General features: G+C 34.5%; 2 protein-coding genes across 2 annotated transcripts; both read right to left on the bottom strand.

The window, feature by feature from the left end:
• Nucleotides 1-5,383: 5,383 nt before the first annotated feature.
• On the bottom strand, nucleotides 5,384-7,972 carry LOC130963353 (uncharacterized). Its single transcript, XM_057889478.1, has 6 exons — nucleotides 6,958-7,972; nucleotides 6,797-6,894; nucleotides 6,412-6,622; nucleotides 6,167-6,360; nucleotides 5,815-6,064; nucleotides 5,384-5,610 (listed from the first exon to the last, which is right to left on the bottom strand). The coding sequence occupies exons 1-6, from the start codon at nucleotides 7,970-7,972 to the stop codon at nucleotides 5,384-5,386; spliced, it is 1,995 nt and encodes a 664-aa protein (XP_057745461.1).
• A 12,869-nt stretch (nucleotides 7,973-20,841) lies between these two features.
• LOC130960616 (patellin-6-like) lies at nucleotides 20,842-24,663 on the bottom strand. Its single transcript, XM_057886063.1, has 5 exons — nucleotides 23,949-24,663; nucleotides 23,428-23,738; nucleotides 23,097-23,221; nucleotides 22,196-22,337; nucleotides 20,842-21,484 (listed from the first exon to the last, which is right to left on the bottom strand). Exons 1-5 carry the CDS (start codon nucleotides 24,439-24,441, stop codon nucleotides 21,221-21,223), a joined length of 1,335 nt encoding a protein of 444 aa, XP_057742046.1. The 5' UTR covers nucleotides 24,442-24,663; the 3' UTR covers nucleotides 20,842-21,220.
• Between the last annotated feature and the right edge of the window lie 918 nt (nucleotides 24,664-25,581).

Raw genomic sequence — 25,581 nt, 5'->3', positions numbered from 1 at the left:
CATAAACCCTAAACCCTAAACCCTAGACCCTAAACCCTAGACCCTAGACCCTAAAACCTGAACCATGAACCATGAACCCCTAAACCCTAAGCCCTAAATCCTAAACCATAACTCTAAACTCTGAACCCTGAACACTGAACCCTGAACCCTGAACCCATAAACCCAAAACCCCTAAAACCCAAAACCCAAAACCCTAAACCCTGAAAATCCATCCAAGAAAGAGTTTTAAAACTCCACTAATGTAAGTTAAAAATATTTATGTTACTCTTTTAGATTTTTTAATAATTTTTGTTTAATTAATCACATAGAAAATGTAACTAGCACTACACCTGATTTCCGTTTCTCAAAACAAATTCTAATTATTCAACTTAGAAATTAATACACTAGATGAATCGAAAAACTGCATATATCAATATAGAATTTCACAAAAAAAGTGACTATTCATTAAAGACTAACAACAGTCAGAAATTAACCCTGCTATAACCATGGTAAACCGAAATTTGCTCATGGGTGAACAAAAATTTACATTAATAAAAACTAAACCTTGTACAATCCTCTCTTGGATAATTCATATCTGGTGCATTGTAAAGAGTGGAGCTTGACTGAATCGATGATCCGGAGTCTAAAAGGTTCAACTACAAAAGACATAATTAATTGTATATTAGCAAAATGAACAATTGAATTTTAACTAATCAAAAGCAAGTCAATTTTACCTCGCTTGGAGCTGTCTTTTTCTTTTTCTTCATGGTATTTGAGATCTTTTTTTTTTCAGGTTTGATCCAAGTCTGTTGTTGGGCCAATCTCTTGTTTTGACACGTTGTGGGCTTTGAAGGTCATTCACATTGCTTAATGTCGCTTCTTCGTGGGTTAACAAACTTTTTTTGTTGCTTCTCTCTTGATATTCTTCCATCTCCGCCATGACCTTGTCAAATGCTTGGTACAGAATTTCAGTCAACTCTTCAAACTCGGATGCGAATTCACATATATTGTGCGACTGAAACACCAATCGTCAAATTTCTTACTTCTCGGCTCCAGTAGAGGTTCATCTTGGCTGCTCTTGATGTATGTATGCCTCCTCTTTATGTTCTTTCTCCAGCGTTCCAATATGTATTTCGGTGCCACGTTATCCACTCGCTCAAAGCTTAGGACGCTTAGGGAATGGCGACACAATATGCCCCTAGAATCAAATAGCAAGCAATGAAACTTTACATCTCGTGATTCCGCGTCGTAGGTGACAACAAACTTGTTGAATGTGGAGTTGGAAACATGCTCTATGACTTCATATGTTGTGAAACCTAGGGTGGAATGCATTGATCTTGTGATACAGTTCACTTTACCTCTGAATTGAGCTTGAACTTCCTTGAACTTCTCATGGGTATATAGATGCTGAAACTGTGCCTCTATTGCTGATTTTGTTGCGTACGGTATCACCGTGTGAAAATCTGTAGCATCGAATTCTCTCTCTGCTTGCTAGGCAATTGTCGTATTGCTTCACAAATTGTCTCAAGGAGCTATTCTGTGTGATGAACTTGTTGAAAAATGAATGTATGCTCTCGCTCCTTTGTGTGCTTCTCATCCCGACCCAGAAGTGATGATCTAAGTAAACTGGAATCCATATATGTTGATCCTCGTACAGCTCTACAAAACAAACCGAACCTATAAGGTGTGGTGAACCGAAAATAGTGCATGCTTTGGGAAAAAAAATATGAGCATGAAAATAATTCAAATTGAAATCTCAATTACCTGAAAGCCACTTGTTGCCTCCAAGGCCGTACTTTCTGAGGAAATTGATCTAGTTTCTGTCAAATTCTTCTTTTGTGTACGAGTTCCAAACAACATGACTCATCTCTTGTTCATTTTCATTGTGTCCCTTGTAGCCATTTAATTTGCTTGGGATCTTCTTCATAATGTGCTAGATGCACCAGCAGTGAATTATTGTTGGCATGCATAGCTCAATTGCCCTTTGAATCGATGCACATTGATCGGTAAGAATACCTTTTGGTGCCTTCTCTCCCATGCAACGTAGCCAACACTCAAATAGCCATTTTAATGATTGGATGTCCTCATTTTTCATCAGCGAGCATCCAAGAAGTGTCGACTGGCCATGGTGATTCACACCCACAAAAGAACCTAAAACCAAATTGTACCTGCATAAATAACAAGCAGACCATGGTGAACTGAAATATATACGTGCACTGAACATCAAAATATATTTGAATGAACCGAATACCTGTTTGTGTTATAGGTGGTTTCAAATGAAACCATGTCTTCGAAATACTCAAATTCAGCCCTGCTCTTGCATCGGCCCAGAATGCATGTTTAATGCAGTGATCGCCTTCAAGTTGAGCTCAACGAAGAAATTTTGGTTCTTCTCTTTCATTCTTACTAGGTACTTCCCAAATTCTTTTGCATCGTCTTCTTCGGAAATATTCCGTATATCCCTTGTGATGTAATTTCTGACGTCTTTTTCTATAAGACCTAGTTTACGATGGCTGCCAGCTGCTGTCACAAATGATTGGTAAATTTTGCTCGTTCTGATTTCGGCTTCCTTGTGGGTTTCGATCGTACGACGCACGAACATGCTAAGTTCCCTGTGTTGTTTGAGCATCTCAGCCTGGTCTGGACAACAAGGATGTGAGTGATTCAAAATAACTTTGGAAATTGTCCAAAGACCAACATCCTTCATTATGTGTACGTAAATTCTGGCCGGACAATTTAACCCAGCTGAAGGGTTTGTCTTCAAAGTTGGTGATATCTTGGATTTTCACCTCCCCTCTTTGGTGCATAAAATTAGTTGATTCTTAATCTTGTCTCCGTCCCGAGTCGTGTTCCATAATTTCGTAGAAAAACCGGCAAGTTTGGAATAATGTTTGTAGAACTTTCCAACTTCTTCTAGTGTCTTGAAAATCATTCCCACCTTTGGGACAAATTTTTCATCCAGAACACAGCTGGTCTCACGATGATCCGAAATCTTAATCACGGTGAACCAAAATCTTAATTACGGTAAAACAACTATATAGTGCTTAGGAACAAAATAGAATATATTCGTCTAATTTTTTTAGACTCCTTTCTGCATACCGAACCGAACACATGGACATGGTGAAACAACTCTATAGTACTTATCGAACGAACAGTTACTCACAGTGAACGAGACCATTATACAAAACCAAATTCAAAACAACTCTGTCTACAATTTACATATTATCAATTCAATTCAGTTCAATTCAGATACAGATCACCTCAGTCCATTCAATTCAATTCAAATAAAATTAGCAATTGCATTCCATTGAATTCAATTCAAAATTCAATCATCCAAACCTCATCAAATTGATACGTTTCGGAAGAATTATCTAAATCGCACTCATTCAACAGATTTAAAGTTGATTCATTCATTATTTCAATTCAGAAGTGTAGATCGAAGAAGAAAACGAAGAAAAAGAAGAATGACGAAGCTAATTACGTTGAAGTCAATCCAAATCCATATTGCAGAGAAGAAAAATGCGAACATAGGAGAATAACAAATTTAATTAGGTTGAAGAAGAAGAAGAAGAAGAAGAAAGAAATAAAGAAAGAAAATGTGAGAAGAGAACAAGGTTTACGTTGAAAAAGGTTGATCACGCAAAAAAAGGATTACGTTATACACGTTATATGAGGCGCGTGTAAAACAAATGAGTGTGGGTGGGAGAAAACGCATGAAATAGAAGGTACTTGGATAACATCCATGTAATTTTTACATGGATATAGAGCTTTTCCGTGCACTGTAGTAGTCTTTAAAATTAAGTTTTGAACACTATAACAACTCCGGACTCCTTTTAGCACTGACATATGAAGCACGTACATTTCGCTAAGTTGCCGTGTCTGCGTGCCGGACACATTTTGGACATGACACTCACCGACACTCGTCCGATACGTGTATCTGCTGTGTCCAACCGTGTCTTAATAAAAAATAAAAAATTCTTCTCTGAACACGCTTGGACACACCTAAATATCATCACGTGTCAGCGTGTCTAGTCTTATTCTTAACATATATTTTTAAAATAAATTTAGATATAGCATATATTATTATTTATTAAAACAAAAAATATTTTAAATACTTGATATAATTAAAATAAGCCATTAAAAAATAATTAAAAAATTTAATTTATATTTTAATATCAATAAAATATCAAAATATCATTACGATTTATCAAAAAATACTTTATATTTTATATGTATACGTATTCCCATATCATGTAAAATTTTAAAATTCGCGTGTTGACGTGTCCTGTATCCGTGTCAGTATCCGTGCATCATAGACACTGACTTAACAAATATAAAAATGATTTAGCATTCTCTTGCTGTTTGGCAATTACTATAATACCCAAAACTCAATCTCACAAATCACAATTCACAAATTAATATATATTATAAAAGCAATTACTATAATACCCAAAACTCAATCTCACAAATCACAATTCACAAATTAATATATATTATAAAAAAATGCCTTTCTGTTACTACTTTTTTTTCCAAAGATAATAGGTTATATTTCATTAATTATTAAAAAATGAAATACAAAGATGTTCAAAAGCAGGACAGCATAATAAAAGGTGGGGATTTCCCAAAAACACTACACTGAAGGTATTCATCCAACGGTGCGTGGTCGAAAAACAAAGAAAAATCTTAAAGAAGAAATAATGATAAATCAAATTGAATGCACCTAAGAGCTTGTCTCATGGAGATGACGACCTAAACTGGGAGTTCTTTGAATTTCACGGAGCAACTTGACAGAGCTTGCTAGAATGGCAGACGGCATAGAAGTAGAACCTTCAAAAATCAACTGGTTGCGAGCTTTCCAGCAGTTCCAGCAAATGATGACAAGCAATTGAGGATTACGGTCAGCATTCTTCAACGGGTTAAGTATCTCTGTTGATGCAGTCCACTATGTCCAAAAGTCGTTAGAACTCTGAGGGGGAAGACAGTCACAAAGATAACTCTGAGACCATACGTTTTTAATTCTAGAGCAATCGATCAAACAATGAGTGACTGTTTCCGTTGCTTCATGACAGCAAGGGCATATTGGTGATATAGATGGGATGCGGTGATGAATCTGAGCAAGCACCGGAAGTCGGCCATGAAGAGCTTTCCAGATAAATAGCTTAATTTTGTGAGGCAAGTTCAACTTCCATAGATCAATCCACGGCTTTTTCTGTTGCATATAATTAGGACAAAGCTCCAGAGGCAGATGATAAAATAAATAGCCAATTCTGTAACCTGAAGCTGTATCATATTGCTTTGATTTGTTCAAATCCCATTGCAATTTGTCCTTACTCTGCTGAATTTTATCTGACAAAATTCTGTTTGCAACGTCTTGGGGAAATAGTTCTTGAATGAGATTCTGATTTCAATTTCTATCTTCAGTAATTAGATCTTTAACTCTTGGAAACAACTCAGAAATAGCCTGTCTATTTGGCATGTCAGAAATCATTAAAGGATACGGAGGAGGCAGCCAAGGATCCTCAAAGTTTCGGATATTCTCACCAGTACCCACAGCCCAATTAAGACCTTTTTCAACAATCTTTCGGCCTTCCAGTAAGCTCCTCCATCTCCAAGAAGGTAAGACTCCAATTTCTGCCGTTATAACATTACCATTGCTAAAGTATTTACCTCTTAAGATTTTGGATAATAAGGAAGTAGGCTATGTTACAAGTCGCCAAAACTGTTTGCCTAAAAGCGCCAGATTTTGGATTCTGAGATCTTTAAATCCAAGGCCTTCTTCTTTTCGTGGGCGAGTCATAGTGTCCCAGCTAATCCAAGCCATCCTCTTTTCAGAACCTTTTTGTCCCCACCATAACTGAGAAAGTAGAGAGTGAATTTCCGAAATTAAACCATCAGGCAACTTGAAGCAAGACAATGTATAAATAGGAATAGCTTCTTCCACTGCCTTAAGCAATACGTGTCTACCACCTGACGAAAGAAGATTGCGCTTCCACCCTTGGATTCTTTTCCGAACCTTTTCTTTGATCATACTAAAAGAAGCCTTTTTCGATTTAGAGACTGTAGAAGGTAAACCAAGGTATTTATCCTGAGCCCCAATATGATTAATATTCATAGAGTTAGCCAGTAGTGTACGAGTAGTGGACGGAGTGTTGTGGCTAAATAATACAGCAAATTTATTAAGATTTACCCTCTGGCCACTGATGCTTTCATAAGAATTCAATAAATACAGGATATTTGAACATGCTTCAGGATTAGCCTTACAGAATAAAATAGAATCATCAGCAAATACGAGGTGGTTGACCTTGGGACATCGCCTATGTATCTGAAGACCCTGAATTAGTCTGTTTTGTTCTGCCTTGTGTAGCAAGAAGGAGAGACCTTCTGCACAAAAAAGAAAAAGATAGGGGGATAGAGGATCTCCTTGTCGAATACCTCTATTTGGTTTGAAGAAACCATAAGGTTGTCCTTCCATAATAACAGAATAAGAAACAGTTGTCACTAATTCTTGAATCCACATGATCCATCGAGAGTCAAAATCAAACTTCTCCAATATAAACCAAAGAAAGTGCCATTCCACCCTATCATATGCCTTACTCATATCTAATTTTAGCGCCATTTCATTTTCGAGACCCCTTTTTTTGTTCTTCAAGTAATGCATACACTCGTGAGCAATTAGGATATTATCAGAGATTAATCTGCCTTTAATAAAAGTACTCTGCGTAGGGCTAATTAGTCTATTCATCATACTCTGAAGCCTATGTACAAATACTTTGGAGATAATCTTGTAAAAGACTGAAGATAGGCTTATTGGTCTTACCTGAGTCATATCTTTAGCATCAGAAATCTTGGGAATAAGACAGATCTGAGTGTGGTTAAAACCCTTCAAGATTCTGCCCCCAGAAAAGAAGCTCTTAACTGCTCAAAACACATCACCACTAAGTATGTTCCAAAAGCTTTGAAAAAATTTTGCTGTCATACCATCATCTCCTGGAGCACTTTGAGGATGAATGCTAAATGTTGCGCGTTTCACTTCCTCCATAGTCACTGGTCTTTGAAGCCTACGGTTCATGTGAGCTGTAACCTTAGGTTCAAAATCAGTAAACAGAGGTTCAGGGTTCTCATGACAAGTGGAGAAAAAGATGTCCTTGAAATAAGATTCAGCCACAGAAGCAATACCAGCATTTGAAGTAGCCACTTCACCATCATTGCCAGTTAGTTGCCAAATTCTATTCCTTCGGGTTCGATTTCTAAATTTCTGATGGAAGAAAGTTGTATTCTGATCACCAGATTTGAGCCATTTGACTCTAGACTTATCTTTCCAATAAGATTCCTCATTTTGCAATGCTTTTTCAAGTTTGTCCTCTATTTCTGAAATGATGTCGCCTCCATGAATTCCTGCTAAACGAAGTTCCTCTAATTCCGACTGTAGTAAATCAATCTCCACCTTCGAATTAGATCTGTGTTCTTGCTGCCATTTGACAATCTTATGCCGACAACGCTTTATTTTTTGAGCTAGGATATACATGGCTAAACCATCAATCTGTTCATGCCAAACCTCTCTAACAATCTGCCTTATTTCATTATTGGAACACCATCTTTCTTGGAATTTGAATCGGCGTTTAGATCTCTCAGTTCTCGTATTAGAGTCTAGGAGAAGAGGGGCATGATCCGAGCCTGATTCTGACAGTCTAAGAACCGTTGCATTGGGATAGAGTTGCTGCCAATCAACTCCTACCAGGAATCGGTCCAGTCTTTCCTGTATCAACTCATCACCCCTCCGTCTATTTGACCAAGTGAATGGTCTTCCGACCATACCAATATCAATCAGGGAATTATCATCAATAAAACTATTAAAGGTTTCAATAGAAGAAGGAGATTTAGCACCCCCACCTTCTTTCTCCAATTGATTAGAAATGGCATTAAAATCCCCCATTAACACAACCTTACCATCAAACTGTTGGGTGACTGAAGTTAATTCAGCAAATTGAGCCATTCTATGTTGATCATTTGAACTGAGATAAACACCTAGAACACCATAGGGATCATTAGAACCAGCTGTCAGAACTGATGCCGCAATGAAAAATCTACCATGCTATAAAATCTGAACAGTGCAACCATCCCTCCATGCCATTGCCAAACCCCCTGATAATCCATCCGGATCTACAATAAACCATTCCTTGAAACCACAAGATCTTAGTTTTCCTTCGACTTGTCGAGATTGATTTTTTATTTCACAGATAAAACCAACCTCGGGGGAATAGGATTTGCAAATCCCTTTAAGATTGTGGATTGTCAGGGTCTCCCCAAATCCCGACAATTCTACGAGAGCAGTTTCATATTTCTTTGGGTGCCACTTGAAGGCTGGCACCCTCCACCGTCATAGTAATTATATGAGGGTTCTGAGTCTCTGATTTGTTGCTCATGGTGTAGAAAAAATCAGAATTGGTATTCAATGATTCCAAAGAGACATAAGATATATGGAATGAGTGAATTAGAAAACGGAATGAATTAAAAGAGCAATGAATTGGGAGAGAAAACGAAAATTAGGGAGCTAAGTGGAAAAGAAATTAAGAAAAAAATTAAAAATAGAAGAAGATGGAAAAGTGTTTGACGAAGAAAAGACAAAGAAAGGTGTAACCATAAAGGCGGCGCAGTAAAACCCTAGTTTCTGTTACTACTTATCATATTAAAGACTAATAATTATATATATTATATTAAAATAATTATATTTAAGTTGAACCAATAAAATTTAAATAGTATAAAATATTATTTTTATTCTTCAATAATAATATTATATTTATTTATTTTTATAATTTAATTTTAATATATTAATAATATAAAATATTTTACATAATTATTTAATTATATTTATTTTTTAAATAATTATTTATATAATTAATATAAAAAATAATTATTTTTGTTGATAAAATATATTAAAATTAAATTCATATTTTTATTATTTAAATTTAATTTTATTATGATTATATATATTTATTTAATTATTATTAAACAGTTCAACCAATTATTCACCAATTAGACCATTAATCCAGTAATTCAATAACTTAGTCGGATTGATTATCTGTTCAGTTTTGATAATTATGAATCTACCATGGTGAATCTTTACCCTTTTTTTTTTTACTGTGTTAGCGTGTCGGAAAATTATTTTTTCCATTTTAGGTCAGATTTGTCAAGTTTGCACATGGGCCTACTACTGGGCCTTAGCGTGTCTCTTCATGTTGTATTATTCTTCCATAGAGAACAATGAACTTTTCTGACAGAAACCGAAAAAAGAGAGCCCAGTAAAAGAAACAAGGGATATGCCTGCCAAAAAGAGAAAGAAACAAGGGATGTTAACCCCCAAAAAATAACAGAAGGAAACAATGAGAAAATCCACGTAAAATTCATAGTTTTTGTGTCGATTAGCTCAAATTTGAAATATTTGATTTTGTTCCCATATCATTAATTTGTTTGTTACATACTACTATAACATGTTAAAAGCTAACTAACATGGTGTACGTTGTAATTCAATTTATCACGTTAACATGTATCAAATTAAAAATTAAACAAAAATAAATATTTACAAATTACAAGGACAAAATGTTGCAGTTTTTTATAATAAAAAGAAAATAAAAATTTATTTAAAGCAATAAACAAATGATGCTGCATATACAGTGCTAACTCACCCCACACTCGAATGCATAGACTGTAAATTCTGGCAATGCTTCCCTAATGTATAACATAAAGTACATGTTCCATTAAAGAAGGGACAGTACTTGGACACCCTTTTTTTACTTATGTAAGACGCAAAAATCAACAAGACAAATTCATAGAATAACCCTAGAGAAAAAAATATTATTATTATTATTCTGCAGCTTATAAGTCACAAGCAATACAATGGATGAAACCTGAAAGGACAACCCAATGTTCATGTGTTTCTTCCTTCACATGGTGAAAATCGTACAACACTATGCATTACATTAATCTTCAATGCTTGATATATGTGCTAATTGCTATACTTTGATATGGTGATAATTTAATTATTTGGAATTTACAAATTTAGGCTAATTTTTTTTATATAGAAGAAATTTTAGTGTTTTGGTTGAAAATGAGATTATTTGATGTAATTACATGTGGATGAATTTTATAGGTAGAGAGTCAATATGTAGGGTGTGTATTAAATACATGTCATCATTCTATAGCAACACATAATGTGTATTGGACACGTGTCATCATTTTGTCAACATGCAGGATAGGACTGGAAGTGAGCCAAGTTAGATTAAGTTCAAGCTCGACTCACAAAAATTGAGTTTGACTCATGGCTCGACTTATTAACAATCAAGCCTATTTTTTAAATTCAAGATCGGTTCACCGAAAGCTCACGAGCTGGCTCAAATAATAAGAACATAATCTATAATTTTATATCAATAAATTATAACATATATATTTTAAAAATATTTAAAAAGATCAATTTTATATATAATTTATCTATCAATAAATTATAAATTTTTTATTTATATTCTACATCAAAATTATATATAAAAATAAATATAAATTTTAAATAATTAATATCATATATATATATATATATATATATATATATATATATATATATCAAGCCAGCTCACAAGTTAATGAGCTGAACTTATCCAAATTCAACCTCGATTCATTTAATTTATGAGCTCAATTTTAGGCTAAAGTTTGTCTCACCAGCTCACGAATTTAGCTTATCGAGCTATTAATGAGTCGAGTTCAAGTTGGCTGAAGAGTTGGCTTGACTCATTTCCAATCCTAACGTAGAATATGTGTGTATTTGGACATATTTTCTATATATTTACAATACTATAATACACTTCAAATATCAATATTCAACTAAAATATTATCTTTATTCTATATTTAAAATAATTTTTGACAAATTTATATCAAGAAATATTATTAAGAGCCTAAGTAATATATAATTTGAATTATAAATTTTAAAATCACAAATGTTTTGAAAGGGATGGAGTGAGTAAAAGATCTTTTCTTTTCTGAAAATTCAAATGCTTTTATTAATTTTCTTTAAAATTAAACAAATTCAGTTATCAACATTTTCAAAATTCAATGCTGCTGGTTTGAAAAAGATGCCATACGTGATACATTGTTGTACTAGTAAACTACTATAATCAATGCAGTCCATGATGAGAAGACAACTTATACAGAACCTTTGCAGAATCACATATACAATTATTAATTAATTCATTCATTAATACATGACAAGACCCAATTTTGGGTTTTTAAGAATTGGCTACTTTAGCACTTGGTTACATTCTAAGCGAAGAAGGTTTTTTTTGTTAAAAATTTCTAGCTTCGTTAATCTTAAAGATTACTTATGTTAAATCATTAAAAAAAAAGTTAAGAGTGTGGGAGAGTATAAATAAATTAGACTAATATTCCATGCATAAGTGATCCATAGATCTCTCTGAGCAAAAGTTATTATTATTATTATTATTATTATTATTATTATTATTATTATTATTATTAAAAAGCTAATATACTTCCCACATTGAATATATATAATTATTAGAATAAATCACATAAATGAAAAAATAATTTTCTAATATTACACATTTTTTAGATCAGATTTAGGAGATTTGTGTAATATTAGAAAGAGATTATTTTATGTATGTGACTTGTCAATAAATATATTATATTATCTATTAAATGATATTATAATACATTAACAAATGTAAGATGTTTGTATGTATGAAACTAACGGATCAAAGCATAGAAAAGAAAGCTGAAAGGAGGAAGAGATGAGAAGGGAAGAGAATCAGAATTCAAAATTGCATAAAGAAAAAGGGTAAAGGCCCCTAGCTAATAAGTGGGTTCAGGTTAACCTAATAACCAAACCCAGCAGCAACATAGACATCACTTTCAAAACATAAAGGAAAAGGCTATGGTGTGGTTTGTAAGAGGTTCCACTATTATACAATCCAATTATAACTCTTTCAACACGTTACTTCATTATTTTACTATCCGCTACCCCCTTTTCCCGCTTCTTATTTTTGAACTCTCATTCATCAATCACTAGTTCACTATTATCCTTTTGGTAGGGATGGCAACACCACCCGAACTCGCGGGTAATTACCCGTCCCGCATCGGAGTGGGTTTTTGGAAGGGGCAGGACGGGGTCAGGTTTAGATAATATTCGCTTCTACCCGCCCTGGTATATATATAATATATGTAAAATAATTAGTAAATGATTAATAATATTGTATCATATTTAAATTTTTACTTTAATTTATATTATATATATGATGGTAGTTATATAAACTTTAAAATTTTATTTTATTTATTGAATTTTAATAATTATAGGGGTGGGTAGGAGCGGGACAGGTTAAGGTTCAACGTTTTACTACCCGCGGATAGAAAAGGGACGGATTCTATGCGGGTTGTTGTACGGCGGGGCGGGGTCAGGTAGAGAAAAAACCCGTCCTTACCTGCCCCGTTGCCACCCCTACCTCTTGGTCCATGTTTTGATACCAGAGATATTTAGGATTTTTTTATTTAAATTAATAAATATATAAATTACGAAAATATATAAAATGTGAGGTATTTATAAAAAGGCGTATTTTTATACATCTCGGATGTTGAGGGGTAAGTTAAAAATTGAACATATCTCGGCGTCTGAAACCCCATGCTGTGATCGGGCGACACTGAAACATATCCTAGGTACACCTGGGATATGTGTTATTATGGAGATCGGAGACTGAATACCTGATATATGTGGCAATTGAGAAAGGGATCTCAGTACTCGAGATATATACAATCCTCCTTATGGGGTCTCAGCATCCGAGATATAGTTAAGGGTGTAATTTGGATCTCAACACCCAGGATATGTGTATTATGGTTTAGGTGTCTCTGTATCCAAGATATATTGAAAAATAACTCTATTTATAGAGTTCACCCCTCAACCATCTCCTCATAATTCATAAATCAATCTTTTCTTCCTCTTCTTTCCATTTTGTTCTGATGGAGAATAATCAATTCTTTTTTGTTATAGTTTATCCCAATGGGATAGTAAAACACAGAAATGAATGAGTGATTTTTGAGTCTGATAAGATTGCCATGTTGCACTCCAACCGGGTTGATATCCTACATGCGCTAAAGACGGTTATGCTGACCAATATGAGTGGAATAGGTACCAAAGAAGTTGGGCGGGTTGCATATAAATTTTTATACACGCTTCCGAATGGTGGATTTACCAACAGGTTATTTTGGATTGACGGGGATTAGCATGTGAGGGTAATGTTCGACGTACATGCATGGCTAATGCCATAACATGTGATGAAGTTGTATGCTGCGGTCCGTGATGTGGTTGTTAGTGGTAGACCATCTCCTTCAAGTCCTAAAGTTGTCCCGCTGGAGGTCACACCAATTCACTACTCCTAGCCTCATGATAGTAACGACGAGTACCACAGTGAGGGCGATTCAACTCATGTTCGGGTCCATGTCGTCTAGCGATACTGCTTCTACTGATGGGTATGTGCTCGAGACTCCCACCAGCGATGTGGGTCGGTTTCTCTTGCCTCCCGCTTTGGTCATTACTCAATTGTTAGAAGTTCTTAGTCATGATCACACTTTGAAGGGGAAGGATTACAATACACCAGGGTGGAATTTCGAGTTGCCCATAGGTTCAGGAACTGTGATGCAGTTCTAATGGCGGTGAAAAAATACAGTATTCGATGGAATGCAAAGTACAGAATTTTAGATTTGGATAAGCTTAAATACCACTAACGTTGCAAGTAATTCACCAACAATTATCTATGGAGTCTTCGTGTGGCACTACGCCATAACTTGAACTACTGGTATATTTATAATTTATTTTGGATGAATTAAAGTCTATTACGTTAATTTTGTGTTATACTGAATGTTGACATCCACGAGTAATTTGTAAGGAGGTGCGTAGGTTTGGTGGAACATACACCTGTTACTGTATATGTTTTTCTTTAGTCATGTTGCTTTCATATCAAGTTAAAGCATTAACATTAAAAACATAACTCATGGTTGTAATACTGCATAATACATAGCCACACACGAAATATCCGATAACCTAACATATAATGGTACAATATAAAAAGCCAGATAATGTATAGAACATAAGAACATCTATCTAAACTACATACTAACACCGTCTGCCTGCGGGGTCCAAATGGTGTCCAGACCCACATCCACGAGGATGAGTCACCCTTGGAGGATGGGCTGGCCGAAGACGAATACCTAGATGGCTCGCAGTGGGGGGTGTCCGCTATGGTAGTGGTGGTGGAGGAACTGCTCCATGTATAGGTGGCGGCGGAGGAGGCGGTAGCCAGACCGATCCCGACAGAGGTGGGTATGGTGGTGGTGGTGGAGTCTGATAATACAATGATGGTGTGGATCCATACTGATGGTGGGGTGGTGGTAGAGTCTAGTAATACGATGATGGTGTTGATCCATGCTGAACAGCTACTCCGCTCGATGAGCCTGGTATGTTAGTATGGTCTCTCCGCTGCCGATAGCGACCTGCGAACTCATCCATCACATCCCCAGTCGCACTGACAATATGGAATGTGTCATTGAATTTTATTTCAACATCAGAGCCAATTTCGAGCTGGGTCTAGTCCTAGGCGGTGTCATCATCTGGGTGGTGAGCAGTAATGGAGCTACCCGTGATAAAGGTCAACATGGACAATATAGGAAGGAATCTCTACATGTGCATCGGCCGTGTGATCCTCCGGTATATCCTCCTTCTGTGCATACTCAGCATCCTCGTCTAACAATTGCTCATCTCAAGCATGCCTCCTCACTCGTCGTCTCCGATCTAAGACATCCTGTGGTAACTGTAAGTCATCTCTCTCACTCAAGAGCCGCAGGAAGGATATCAGCCGGTGGTGCTGCTGCTCTGGGATTGGCAAGAACCTCCTCTCCTGATAGAAATTTAACTCTACATGCCTACTGCCACCAGGTGAGGTACTTCTATGTCGGACAAAGGTCAGGATGGCCATCAATCGTAACCAAGTGCTTCAGCTAGTAACGACCCCTCAATAAATCGTTCCACTCACAATGCACGTTAGGCCACTAGGATTCTTCTCCCCTCATCATCTTGAAAAGATACTCTTCGACGTTCACTAGATCCGCTGGCCTGTGCTGATGCCCCCGAGCTGTCTCTTCACTCTGTCAATGTGATGAAACTCTACAAAGTGAAAGCAGACGAGAGGGACAACGGCCTCCATCTATAAATCTCCGCGTCACTCATAAGACAGTCAAGCGCAATCTGGCGTAGTTGGAGATTCTCGTATGGTGTACATTGAAACTTTTCACATAGTGTTAAAGTACCATAATTAGGAATGACATACCAATGCATGAAATAATATAAAACAAAAAAAATCGTACCTGGTCAAATGTGAAGCCATCGATGTGACGATGTAGAGTTTGGATCCTGCCATCATGACAATCTCTACTTTGTTGCCTTAGTCCTACCAATCTACGCATATGTACATACCTAGTCCTGCTATCAATATTTACAATATGTACATACCTAGCTACAAGTGGACCGTGATGACGTTATATCCTACCAGACTAAAACACAAAAATCTATCGTAGATCTAGAAGACAAGAAGCGGTATGCATCCCACAATGTCGTTCACATCACACCCTGCTGCGGTCCGCAGTGAGTTGTACGTATGATAGAACAGTGCAGACCCCCTATGACAACTGGCTGCAATAATGGAAATCCTTCAGTAGCGGCAGCCATCTCAAAAGGATACGTGTAGCAAACTTGTCCGTGAACAGAAATTCTCCCAATAAGAATCATCAAGTAGCATCGAACATACTGACGGAGTGTATTCAGAGCTGTCCCAGCTAGAATATGTAAAACTCTGTCCCTCGGCCAGGTCATTTGTAAGACCCCAGATTTTCAAAAATTTAATAAGTAAGTTATTTTACTATTTATTCAAGATTATATTTTTTAAAAGATTTTTATATTAATTAGATATTTTTTATTATTGACTTAAGGCTTTGGGGTTTGAATAATAATGAATATTTTATTTGTTTAATTTAGAATATTCAGATTTTGAACTTTATTTTATGATTTTAAAAGAAATTAATTTGATTATCTCTAATTATTAAATTAGAGTATTTTTTGGAAATAAATCGTAATTTGATAATTAATATTTTTATAAATATTAGTGTTGGATTAAAATTAGTTTTCAATTACTCAAGTACCCCTAATTTTATAAAAATTATCTAAACAACCCAAAAATTTTCAAATTGAACCCACTAATCCTAACCCCTCACCGCCACTCACACTCACTGCCTCACCCACTGCCACATTCCCCCTTTTTCCCAAATACACACAAGCGTAACACCACCCACACACACACAAAGATGACAAACACCCACACAGAGACGCTGAAGAGAGAAAGAAAGGGAAGGAAAGAAGAGGGAACCGAGGGAAAAGAAGAGGAAGGAAGAGGGGAACTACTGCCGCACCGTAACCGTCGCCTTCACAGAGGAGCCGTGCGGGAGAGAGGAAGGCCGAAAGAGAGATAGAGATTCGAGGGAGAATAGGAGGCAGCGCTGTCACCTAGCCGCCATGCCTCCTTACAGCCGTCGAGTCACCCATTCCCGTCGTTGTTCCGGCACCGTGGAGCCATTGCCATCATCATCACGAGCCGCATATCATCGCCATCAATCCACCATTGAGCTGCCGCCAAGAGACAGACCTGCAAAGAGAGAGAGAGAGAGACGAGTGCGAAGAGAGAGAGAAGAACTTGTCATTGCCACTGCATGCGTCGCCGTTGTTTGCGCGCCCCGCCGCTGTTGTTGGGGACGCAGTTGCTGAGCCTCTGGCTGCCAAGTAACAGTGTTGTCGGTGTCGAAGGTTGCCGGAGGTTGCTTCAGAGATGCATGTCCATTTCGTCGTTCTTATTCATGAATGTAAGTTTCTCTCACTTCGAATCTCGCATTGTTATTGTTCTGGTAATCAGTTGTTGAGGATTTTAAGTTATGGACGTCATAGGGTTGAGTATCGATGCTTGCATGTCGTGTTTGAAGTCGCAGTTATTTCCTCGAAAATGGTCCGGAGCTGTGGCTTTTGCGGGCCACAAGAAAAAAGAGGGTTTTGTCGTGTGATTAAGTCGCAAACGAGGTAAGGGCGATTTCTTAAACTTAATTTACTATTAAGAATTGTTTTAAATCGATATTAATAAGAAAAATATATTTTTATGATTTCGCAAGTTTTATAAATTGAACTGAGTTGTCTGGAATGAATATAAATGCTAGTTTGAATGATTTATTGATTGATTGAAGATGCTTAGTTGGGTTATGTACTTGGTTTAAGGTTATTATGATGATTGAATTGTGACTGTTTCTAATTATTGAGTTGGAAAGTTGGTTTAATTAGATACTATGTAAAATGATTTTCTTGGTTTGGGGTGACTTGGATATTGAAAATGAATCGGCATTTGAAACGATTTGGGATATTAGGAATGGACTTTGTTGATTTATTGGAAATGATTTTAACATTGGAAATTGGTTTGAATTATTGGTCCTGAATTGAGTTTTGAAGATGATTTTTTATATTGGAATTAGTTGAGTTATTATTATTCTTCTCTCGCTATTAATATTACAATTTTGTAAGATGGATAGGAGTTGTATGATTTGTATGTATATAATATACATAAGTTACTTGGGTAAGGAGTTTTGTTTATGTATATGCTTGTTTATTTTATTGTAAAAGTATTTTTTCGGTTTTCAAATAAAATAGCGATACGGTTTCGAGTCAAAAGCTCATATTTTATTATTAAATACATGAAGTTGTCGTAATACCCGAGCTATCAGAGTAGCGCAGCCGGAAGCGTGACATTTTGATAGTTAGAGTGTTACATCATTCTCACCCCGAAAACCTGCTTCCCTCCCTCTGACTGTGGTGGCGACCTGGCGCCAAGTAAATCCTCAACCCACTTCCACATGGAGTGTTCATGTCATTGCTGAAAGTCTCTGGTACAACCTCTAATCGGCTCTCCATTAGTGCGCAGACCAATGTGGTAGGCAACATCCTGAGGCGTAATGTTGACCTCACCACATGGAAGGTGGAACGTGTAGGTTCGGGCCTCCACCACTCGACAAATGCAGAGATCAAGAAATTGTCAAACATGAAATCTCTCAACTCTACTACATGCCCAAATTTCGCCTCCCTAATATAAGGCAATAGGATGTCTGGCGGGGGAAACGCAGGGTCACACACGGCGTGACAACAATAACCATGGTCTCTGGAATATCCATAACATTTACACTTGCATATTAATATCGTCTAAACCATTAATTGTAATTAACCATTACTAAAAATTCTAAATCAAGTCGATAAACATCGATAATAAATGCAACATATATAGTACGAATATAATTTGTACTGCTAATATTCATAGCACTTATTAAAGACAAGACTATCAAGCAGCATATAAAAAATAAAATGATTCATGTTGCACTATTCTAATCTGACTGTCACATTTGGACACGACTTCCATTAATTACCTGTTAATTTCACCAATTAATAGTTACATATTTTATTTATTTAACTTAAGTTACAATTAGTTACAATCAATTATACAAAATATAAAACTATAATATACCTGACTAAATATATATAAATTGTCTAACTTTGTCTAATCACTAAGTCATACCACATTAACTAAGTTACTAAAGTCTAAACATCTAAACTAATTATTCACTAAAAAAAACTACTACCCTCAAAATTTAAAGCTCTAGCCACGTGCCAAGTAGCATTCAGTCTCTTGATGTCTCCATCATGGACATATTCTCGAGGGCCATATTTACTTAAGGAAATCAAACTTAAGCGTTTATAAATTAACAAAATTCTTAAAAACTATTCAAATGCATAACAATTTTGGCTGCTATGACCTTATAAATGCGTCCAAGTATATCTCGGATGCTGAGTCTCAAATTAGGCAAACTGTACATATCTCGGATATTGAGATCCCTTTTTCAGTTGTCACATATCTTGGGTGTTTAGTCCCTGATATCCATAACAACACATATCCTAGGTGTACTCAAGATATGTCTTGACATCACCAAGTCATAGCACGGAGTCTTATACGCCGAGATATGTTTAATTTTTAACTTACCTCTCAACATCCGAAATGTGTAAGAGTACGTATTTTTATAAATATCTCAATTTTATCTATTTCTGTAATTTATATATTTATTTAATTTAAATAAAAAATCTAATATATTTATACTAATTTTTATCTTCTATTTCTAGATAGTTAAGTCTCAAAGCAATTTTTGAGATTGATTATATCTATTAAAATAGTTTTTGAAATCTTAATTATATTAATTATATTCTTAAAATTGATAAAAATACATTATGTTAACTCTTATTGGCAAATTATTCAACAAAAACGATTGAAAAATTAACGTGATGCACTTTTATTAATATCTGAGATCATATTCGTGCAATTGAAATTTTAGGAATTATTTTAGTATGCATAGCCAAGGACTATTTTGAAATTTGACTGAGATATAAAAGACTTATTTTATATGCATTATTTTACATTAATCTTATGATGAATTCTTGAATAATGAACATAAATTTATCATACTTATTTTCTTTCTTTTTATTTTTTTTTAAAAATGCGAACAATAAAATTTAAACATAGGATATCATATATATCAACTATCATGTAAATATCTCTACCAAAAACATGAGCTAAACAAAGTTGCTTCAGAAATTTTAGTTTTACTACAGTGTTTATGGTATTTTTTTGGTCGTATATGTCTAAAACAATAAATATAGTGGCTGAAAATTGACAAAAAATGAGTTTTATTCGGGTGTACTTTTTCAATGATCAATACTCCTAATGAAATCTTACTTTATTAAATCAAGATGGTACTAATTTATTTTAGTTTGTTGTTATTTTTACGAGAAAATGATCAAATTCGTCCTGGAATATCACTTGTTATTTAAATTGTTCTTCAAAAATTTTTTAATCAAATACGTCATTCAAAGATTTAAAGTTAATTACCCTAATTTTCTCGGCACTTTTTTTATTAACGGCATCAAAATTTGCTAATGTAGCATATTAAATGACATCACAATACACATTGAATAATCCTCATTGACTATTAACATGATAAATTTATGAAATTAAATAAAATTAAAACCTAATTGAAAAGATATCTTGAGACATTGAAATCCCTCAATTTAGGGTTAATTTGATCTAACTTCATAAATTTATTATGTTAGTGGTCAATTAGAACTATTAGGTGTATGTTATCGTGTCACTTAACATGCCACATCAGCAAATTTAGATGTCATTAGAAACAAAAGTGACAAAAGAACTAATATAACTAACTTAAACTCTTTGAAAAACAAATTTGATAAAAAAAAAATTCTGATGACCAATTTGAAGAACAGGTGATATTCAAAGATTAATTTCACCATTGGTTCTTTTTTTTTTCTACCCAAGTGATATTCAAAGATTAATTTCACCATTGGTTCTTTTTTTTTTCTACCCAAAAGAATCTACTAAATCATTTTAAATGATTTTCTGTCATCTCAAGTCTCAACAATAAAGTGATTAATTTGTGTTGGCCAAATAATAAAAACCAAAAGCTTGCATCAACTAGGTACAATCAAAATGAATATCCATCTAATTTTCCATTTTTCCTTTTCATTTATGGTAACAAATCTCAAGTGATGTTCCTTTAACCAATCAAGCCAACACACAAACATTACTTCGAATCATAAAAACATAGATTGTTCATTCACCAACCATTTCTTCTATTAGATTGCATAATACACAATGGCCAAAAGCAACAAAAAGTATTGCCAATTTTTCTTCTCTATCTTGGATTCACACCATTCACCAATTCCAATTCAAAATTCCCCCATGTGCTCCTCCCCCCACAAAAGGACATATTAGTAAATCCCACAAACAAAACGTCACAAACACAAGGACAAACAAAAACAGTAACATGGTATGTTATATAAGCAACCTTAATTGCTTTTCTTCTATACCAAGCAATAATAATACACTAACCATTTTCCCCCATCCTTTTTTACATTGCATTAGTACATTACCATTAACACTTCTAAATAGGGCTTTAACGAGTTCATAAGCATAAAACTAGACCATCCAAAAAACCAAGAAAAGAGGAAAAACATCATAGAAAGTCCTAAAATCTAAATTGAGGTTGTTATTATTACACGGTACTACTAGATTTCCGGACGACGTAGCGATACGCCGCGACCTTTTTCCTCCTCGAGGAAGTGTTATCAACAGAGAGTACCATTTTGCCTGGTTCCTTTGATGTGTATGAGTTGTGAATTGCTTCCTCTGAGGCCATAACTTTTCTTGGCTTCTCAACAGCTATGGTGTAGCTTCCTTCAGCATTTGGTACGAACTCAGCACTATATTCTAAGTCCCAACCTCCAACCACTATGTCCCATGTGATGGTTGCACCAGCCTATTCAAAATCCAGCAACATATATTAAAAAAAAAAAAAAAACAGAAAACATCATTATCACAGCATAAAAAACAGGACAAGATGCAACCAAGAGAGACAACACATAAAATTGTGTTAGCAAAAAACTTTAGATATATTTTGCGACGGACCGAATTGAACTTAGTGTATCATGCTTTAGGACGATCCATTAATGTAGATTTAAATCATGAGAGTAGCATCTATCATTATTCGAATCTTTTACGTTGTGTATGCAGCAACCCATTAGTCAACGACACAACCATTAACAAATTAGTCCTTAGCCTCCTAAACTAGAGGATACTGTAAGAAGCCAAAATAAATCTTACACCTTTAGCATTGTCCCAAAACATAAAGCTTATTATTATTATGCTTAATGCTTGGTCAAGCTTTAAATTGAAAACAAAGGCTGATGATTCCTCTTTTATGTGTGATGTTTAAAAAGATTCTTACTACTAAATTTCACTTTACATCTACCAAAATTGTCTTGAAGATTGTGTAAAATTTTGAATAAGGAGAACTTTTGATTTGAAAATTTTGGAGCACATGACAACAATCAATTGAAAAAAAAAAAATATTTTATGTGGAAAAAGAAACCACTTGCATGACAAAAGTAGCAATCAATCATCATCACAATATGCATAGGGAAGAGTTTTTTAGTGAAAAAAAAAAAAAGAAGAGGGTTATTATTGTCACCTCAATTCCTTCTATTTGTATGTTCACTTTCTCTCCACCTTTAACAGTGAAGTCTGAAGCAGGTTTTGGGGGACCATTCTGCAAATCACTGGGCCTATTCAGCCCTCCATACTGAACAGGAATATCCTCGGGCCTTATGAATCTGACCATAAAAAACAAACTCCTTTCAGAAACCAAACCCAAAATGGATATATAGATAGGAAAGTGGGAATTTTAATTTCTATTATAGGACTAGCCAAGACAAAATAAAAAAAAAGAGGTAAAAAAAAAAGAAAGTAACCCATTTTGGTCTCTTAAATTCATTAAAATACAATCATGTATAAACATGTCTTGACATTATTCTTAAATTAAATTTAGAAATAGTATGCACTATTAATTATTAATATATAGAAATTATATAAGATGTTCACATAATTAGAAAAGAGGTTAAAAATATTTTTAAAAAATATATGAAAATTAAAACTATAATATTTTTTGTTTAATATATTCAGTAACAAAAATCTAAAATTAACATATTAATAATTAAAGAGCGTTCACAACAATTTGTCATTTTAAAAAGTCAAGGACCAAATTGACTAAAACAAAATTCCAGGGTCAAAATGGACATTACATCCATATAGAGGACAGACAACGCAAACAATAGAAGGCATTAATTAGTTAATTAAGAGTTTAATTAAGGCAACTAAAAAATATTTTTTTTAGTGATGTGACAATATATTGAAATTAAATTAATTAATAAAATCCAAAAACAATGACTAGGAATCCGTGACATTTTTGAATTATTTTAATACAGATTTTTTTTTTAAAAAAAAAGAGTAAAAAGGGAAAATAAAAATAAAAAAATATTCTAGAGCAATGGATATGTGAATCTGCACATTAATTAAACCAAATTAGAACTCACTTGTAGAGCGTCTCAGCAGCATTTCCTTCCTTAGAGATCACAAACTTGCTCTTGGTTCTTTGAGTCAGAAACGGGCTGAACATTGAATACAACATGCTGAAGTACCATGGCACATTGATGAAAATCTGAATCACCCCACAAGAAAAAAAAGGTTAAAAAATTTGTCACATGTAAGATATGAGTACATTGAGAGAACTCAACTAGAAAACAAACCAACTCAAGAAAAGTTCCCTCTTTTCCCCCTAATAAAACAAACAAAATCTAAATCCCTAACTAGACCCATCAAAATGATTCCTTTTTTTTCTGAAATAATTATTGGAAAAGATTGTACCTTGCGAGCCACCATCTCTGGGTAATTGTCTTGGAAGAGGGAGAGGATGTGGTTAGAAGCAACCCTAAGCTCCCTTTTGGGCATGTCCTTAAGGTCAGTGACCTGAATAAGGGAATTGACCCCACCAGCCTTGAAATGTAGGAGCTTGATGCCCCTCTCAAGGACCTGAACCCTCCATCTAAGGAACTTCTTCAGCTTCTCTTCATCACCAAAGATCCTCTCATACATTTCCTTATCCCTAAAAACACCATATGCATTGTAACACACTGGATGCCCTTCTTTGTCATACCCTTGCATATATGCTATCACACCTATTTTTTTGCACAAACACCAAATACAATAATAAGTGTGACAATTTTATAAATAAATTGGTAATGAGGCATTTTTTTTTAATATCCAAAGTAACAAAGCTAATATTCTAGTAACACTTAATTCAATGCATGAATTTCTATTTTTAGATCTTTAAAAAAAGTTCTTAAGAGTAAAAAGGATGACAAATTTGAAATGTTTATTTATAAGACCTTCAAGCTCCTTGAATCCCAAATCCTCATCAACAATGGTTTCAGCACCAAAGTCCTTCCTCCATTGCAAGCACTTAAGGAGCATGGTGAGTGCATCAGTAACCCTAAAATCCCTTGCTCTAAGGAACTTCAAGAGTATGACGTCAGCACGATCATCACCACCAAGGAGTGGAATCCCCCACATAACAGCACCATCATTTTCACCATTCTTACTGTCAATAGAAGCTTTGAGCTTTTCCTTGAGTTCTTGAAGTGCCTTTCTCTCTGAGGGTCTGAGGAGAGAGACGAAGTAGTTGTCTTCTTTGAAGGAAGGAGTGCGGAGTGTTGCTGCCTCCATTAGAGTGGTGACGAAGCTCTTCTTGTAAGGCTTTGGAGAGAGAGTGTTGGTGGTGATGTTAGAGTCTGGGGTGTTCTGAAAGGAGGGTGTGTTTGGGGCACTTGAATCCATCATCAAGGTTCGATTTTGAGAGAGACCCAGATGGAATCTCTGCATGAAAATGGAGAATGCAACTGGGTTTGAGCCTTTGAGGCCTTAGAACAAAATGGGGCGGTGATTCAGTGATCCAATGCTTGTAAAAAGCAGAACTTTCTTCAGAGAGAGAAAAGGAGACGAGGGAAGAAGAAGAAGAAGAAGAAGAAGAGAAGGGAGAAGCGAGATGTGAGTTTTGGAAGTAGGAGAGGAAAATGACAAAGACAAAGGTTGTTGTTGCTGTTGTTATTGTTGTATGGGGAAGGAAGAAGAGAAAGAGAGAGTTTGAATGTGAATGTGTTGATTCAGACAGAGAGAGAGAGAGAGAGTGAGTGAGTGAGAGCACGCGCTGTGTTTCAATCATTCCACTGCATTGCGTTTTCTTTTCTGCAGTTTCAAAAAGTTGAGTTGTGTTGGCCTGAATGGCCTGGTTAGAATATCTTAATTAAGCACTGTTTAGCTTTAGCAAAGTACTACCATAAATATTTAAAAATAAATTATTATATAGTTTGCATAAAAATAATTTTGTAAATTTGATTCTGATAAAAAATAAATTTGTATTAATATAATTTATATTTGTTAATTTTTATATCAAAATATATTATAATAAAATAAATATTATTTAAATTATATTATTTAAAATTATTTTTAAATAAAAAAACATTAATTTAAATAATTTTTTATATTATCCTATCATTTTACTTTAGATATTTAAATAAATTTTATCAATTTATTTTATAATAAAATTAATATTTAATTACTAAATTAAAGTAACTTATCAAAATTGACAAAATATATTTTAATACATAAAACACTAAAGAAAATACTATACATTTTACAGTGTCAAACAAAAAAAATATTTTATAATTTTTTTAGTATCGTTAGTATTCTTTAATTTAGTATCATATTGATTTATAAATTTTTATTATTCATGACTCTTTTATTACTTATAATTAGTATAAAAACAAAAATAAAGTACAGTATAAAGTACAATAAAAACGAAAAAAATTTATACAAGCATAGTATATAATAATTACAACCAACAACATATATCATATAAACAAAAAAATTACAATAATAATTAAATAAAATTCATATGAATAAAACTAAATAAAAAATAAAAAATTTTATACACAACATAAATATAATACAATAAAAGATAGA

This window comes from Arachis stenosperma, chromosome 2, assembly GCF_014773155.1.
Source record: "Arachis stenosperma cultivar V10309 chromosome 2, arast.V10309.gnm1.PFL2, whole genome shotgun sequence".
In the NCBI taxonomy this organism is placed as follows: Eukaryota; Viridiplantae; Streptophyta; class Magnoliopsida; order Fabales; family Fabaceae; genus Arachis; species Arachis stenosperma.
The sequence above is the reverse complement of the archived record's forward strand: the minus strand, read 5'-3'. Positions and strand labels throughout refer to the sequence as shown.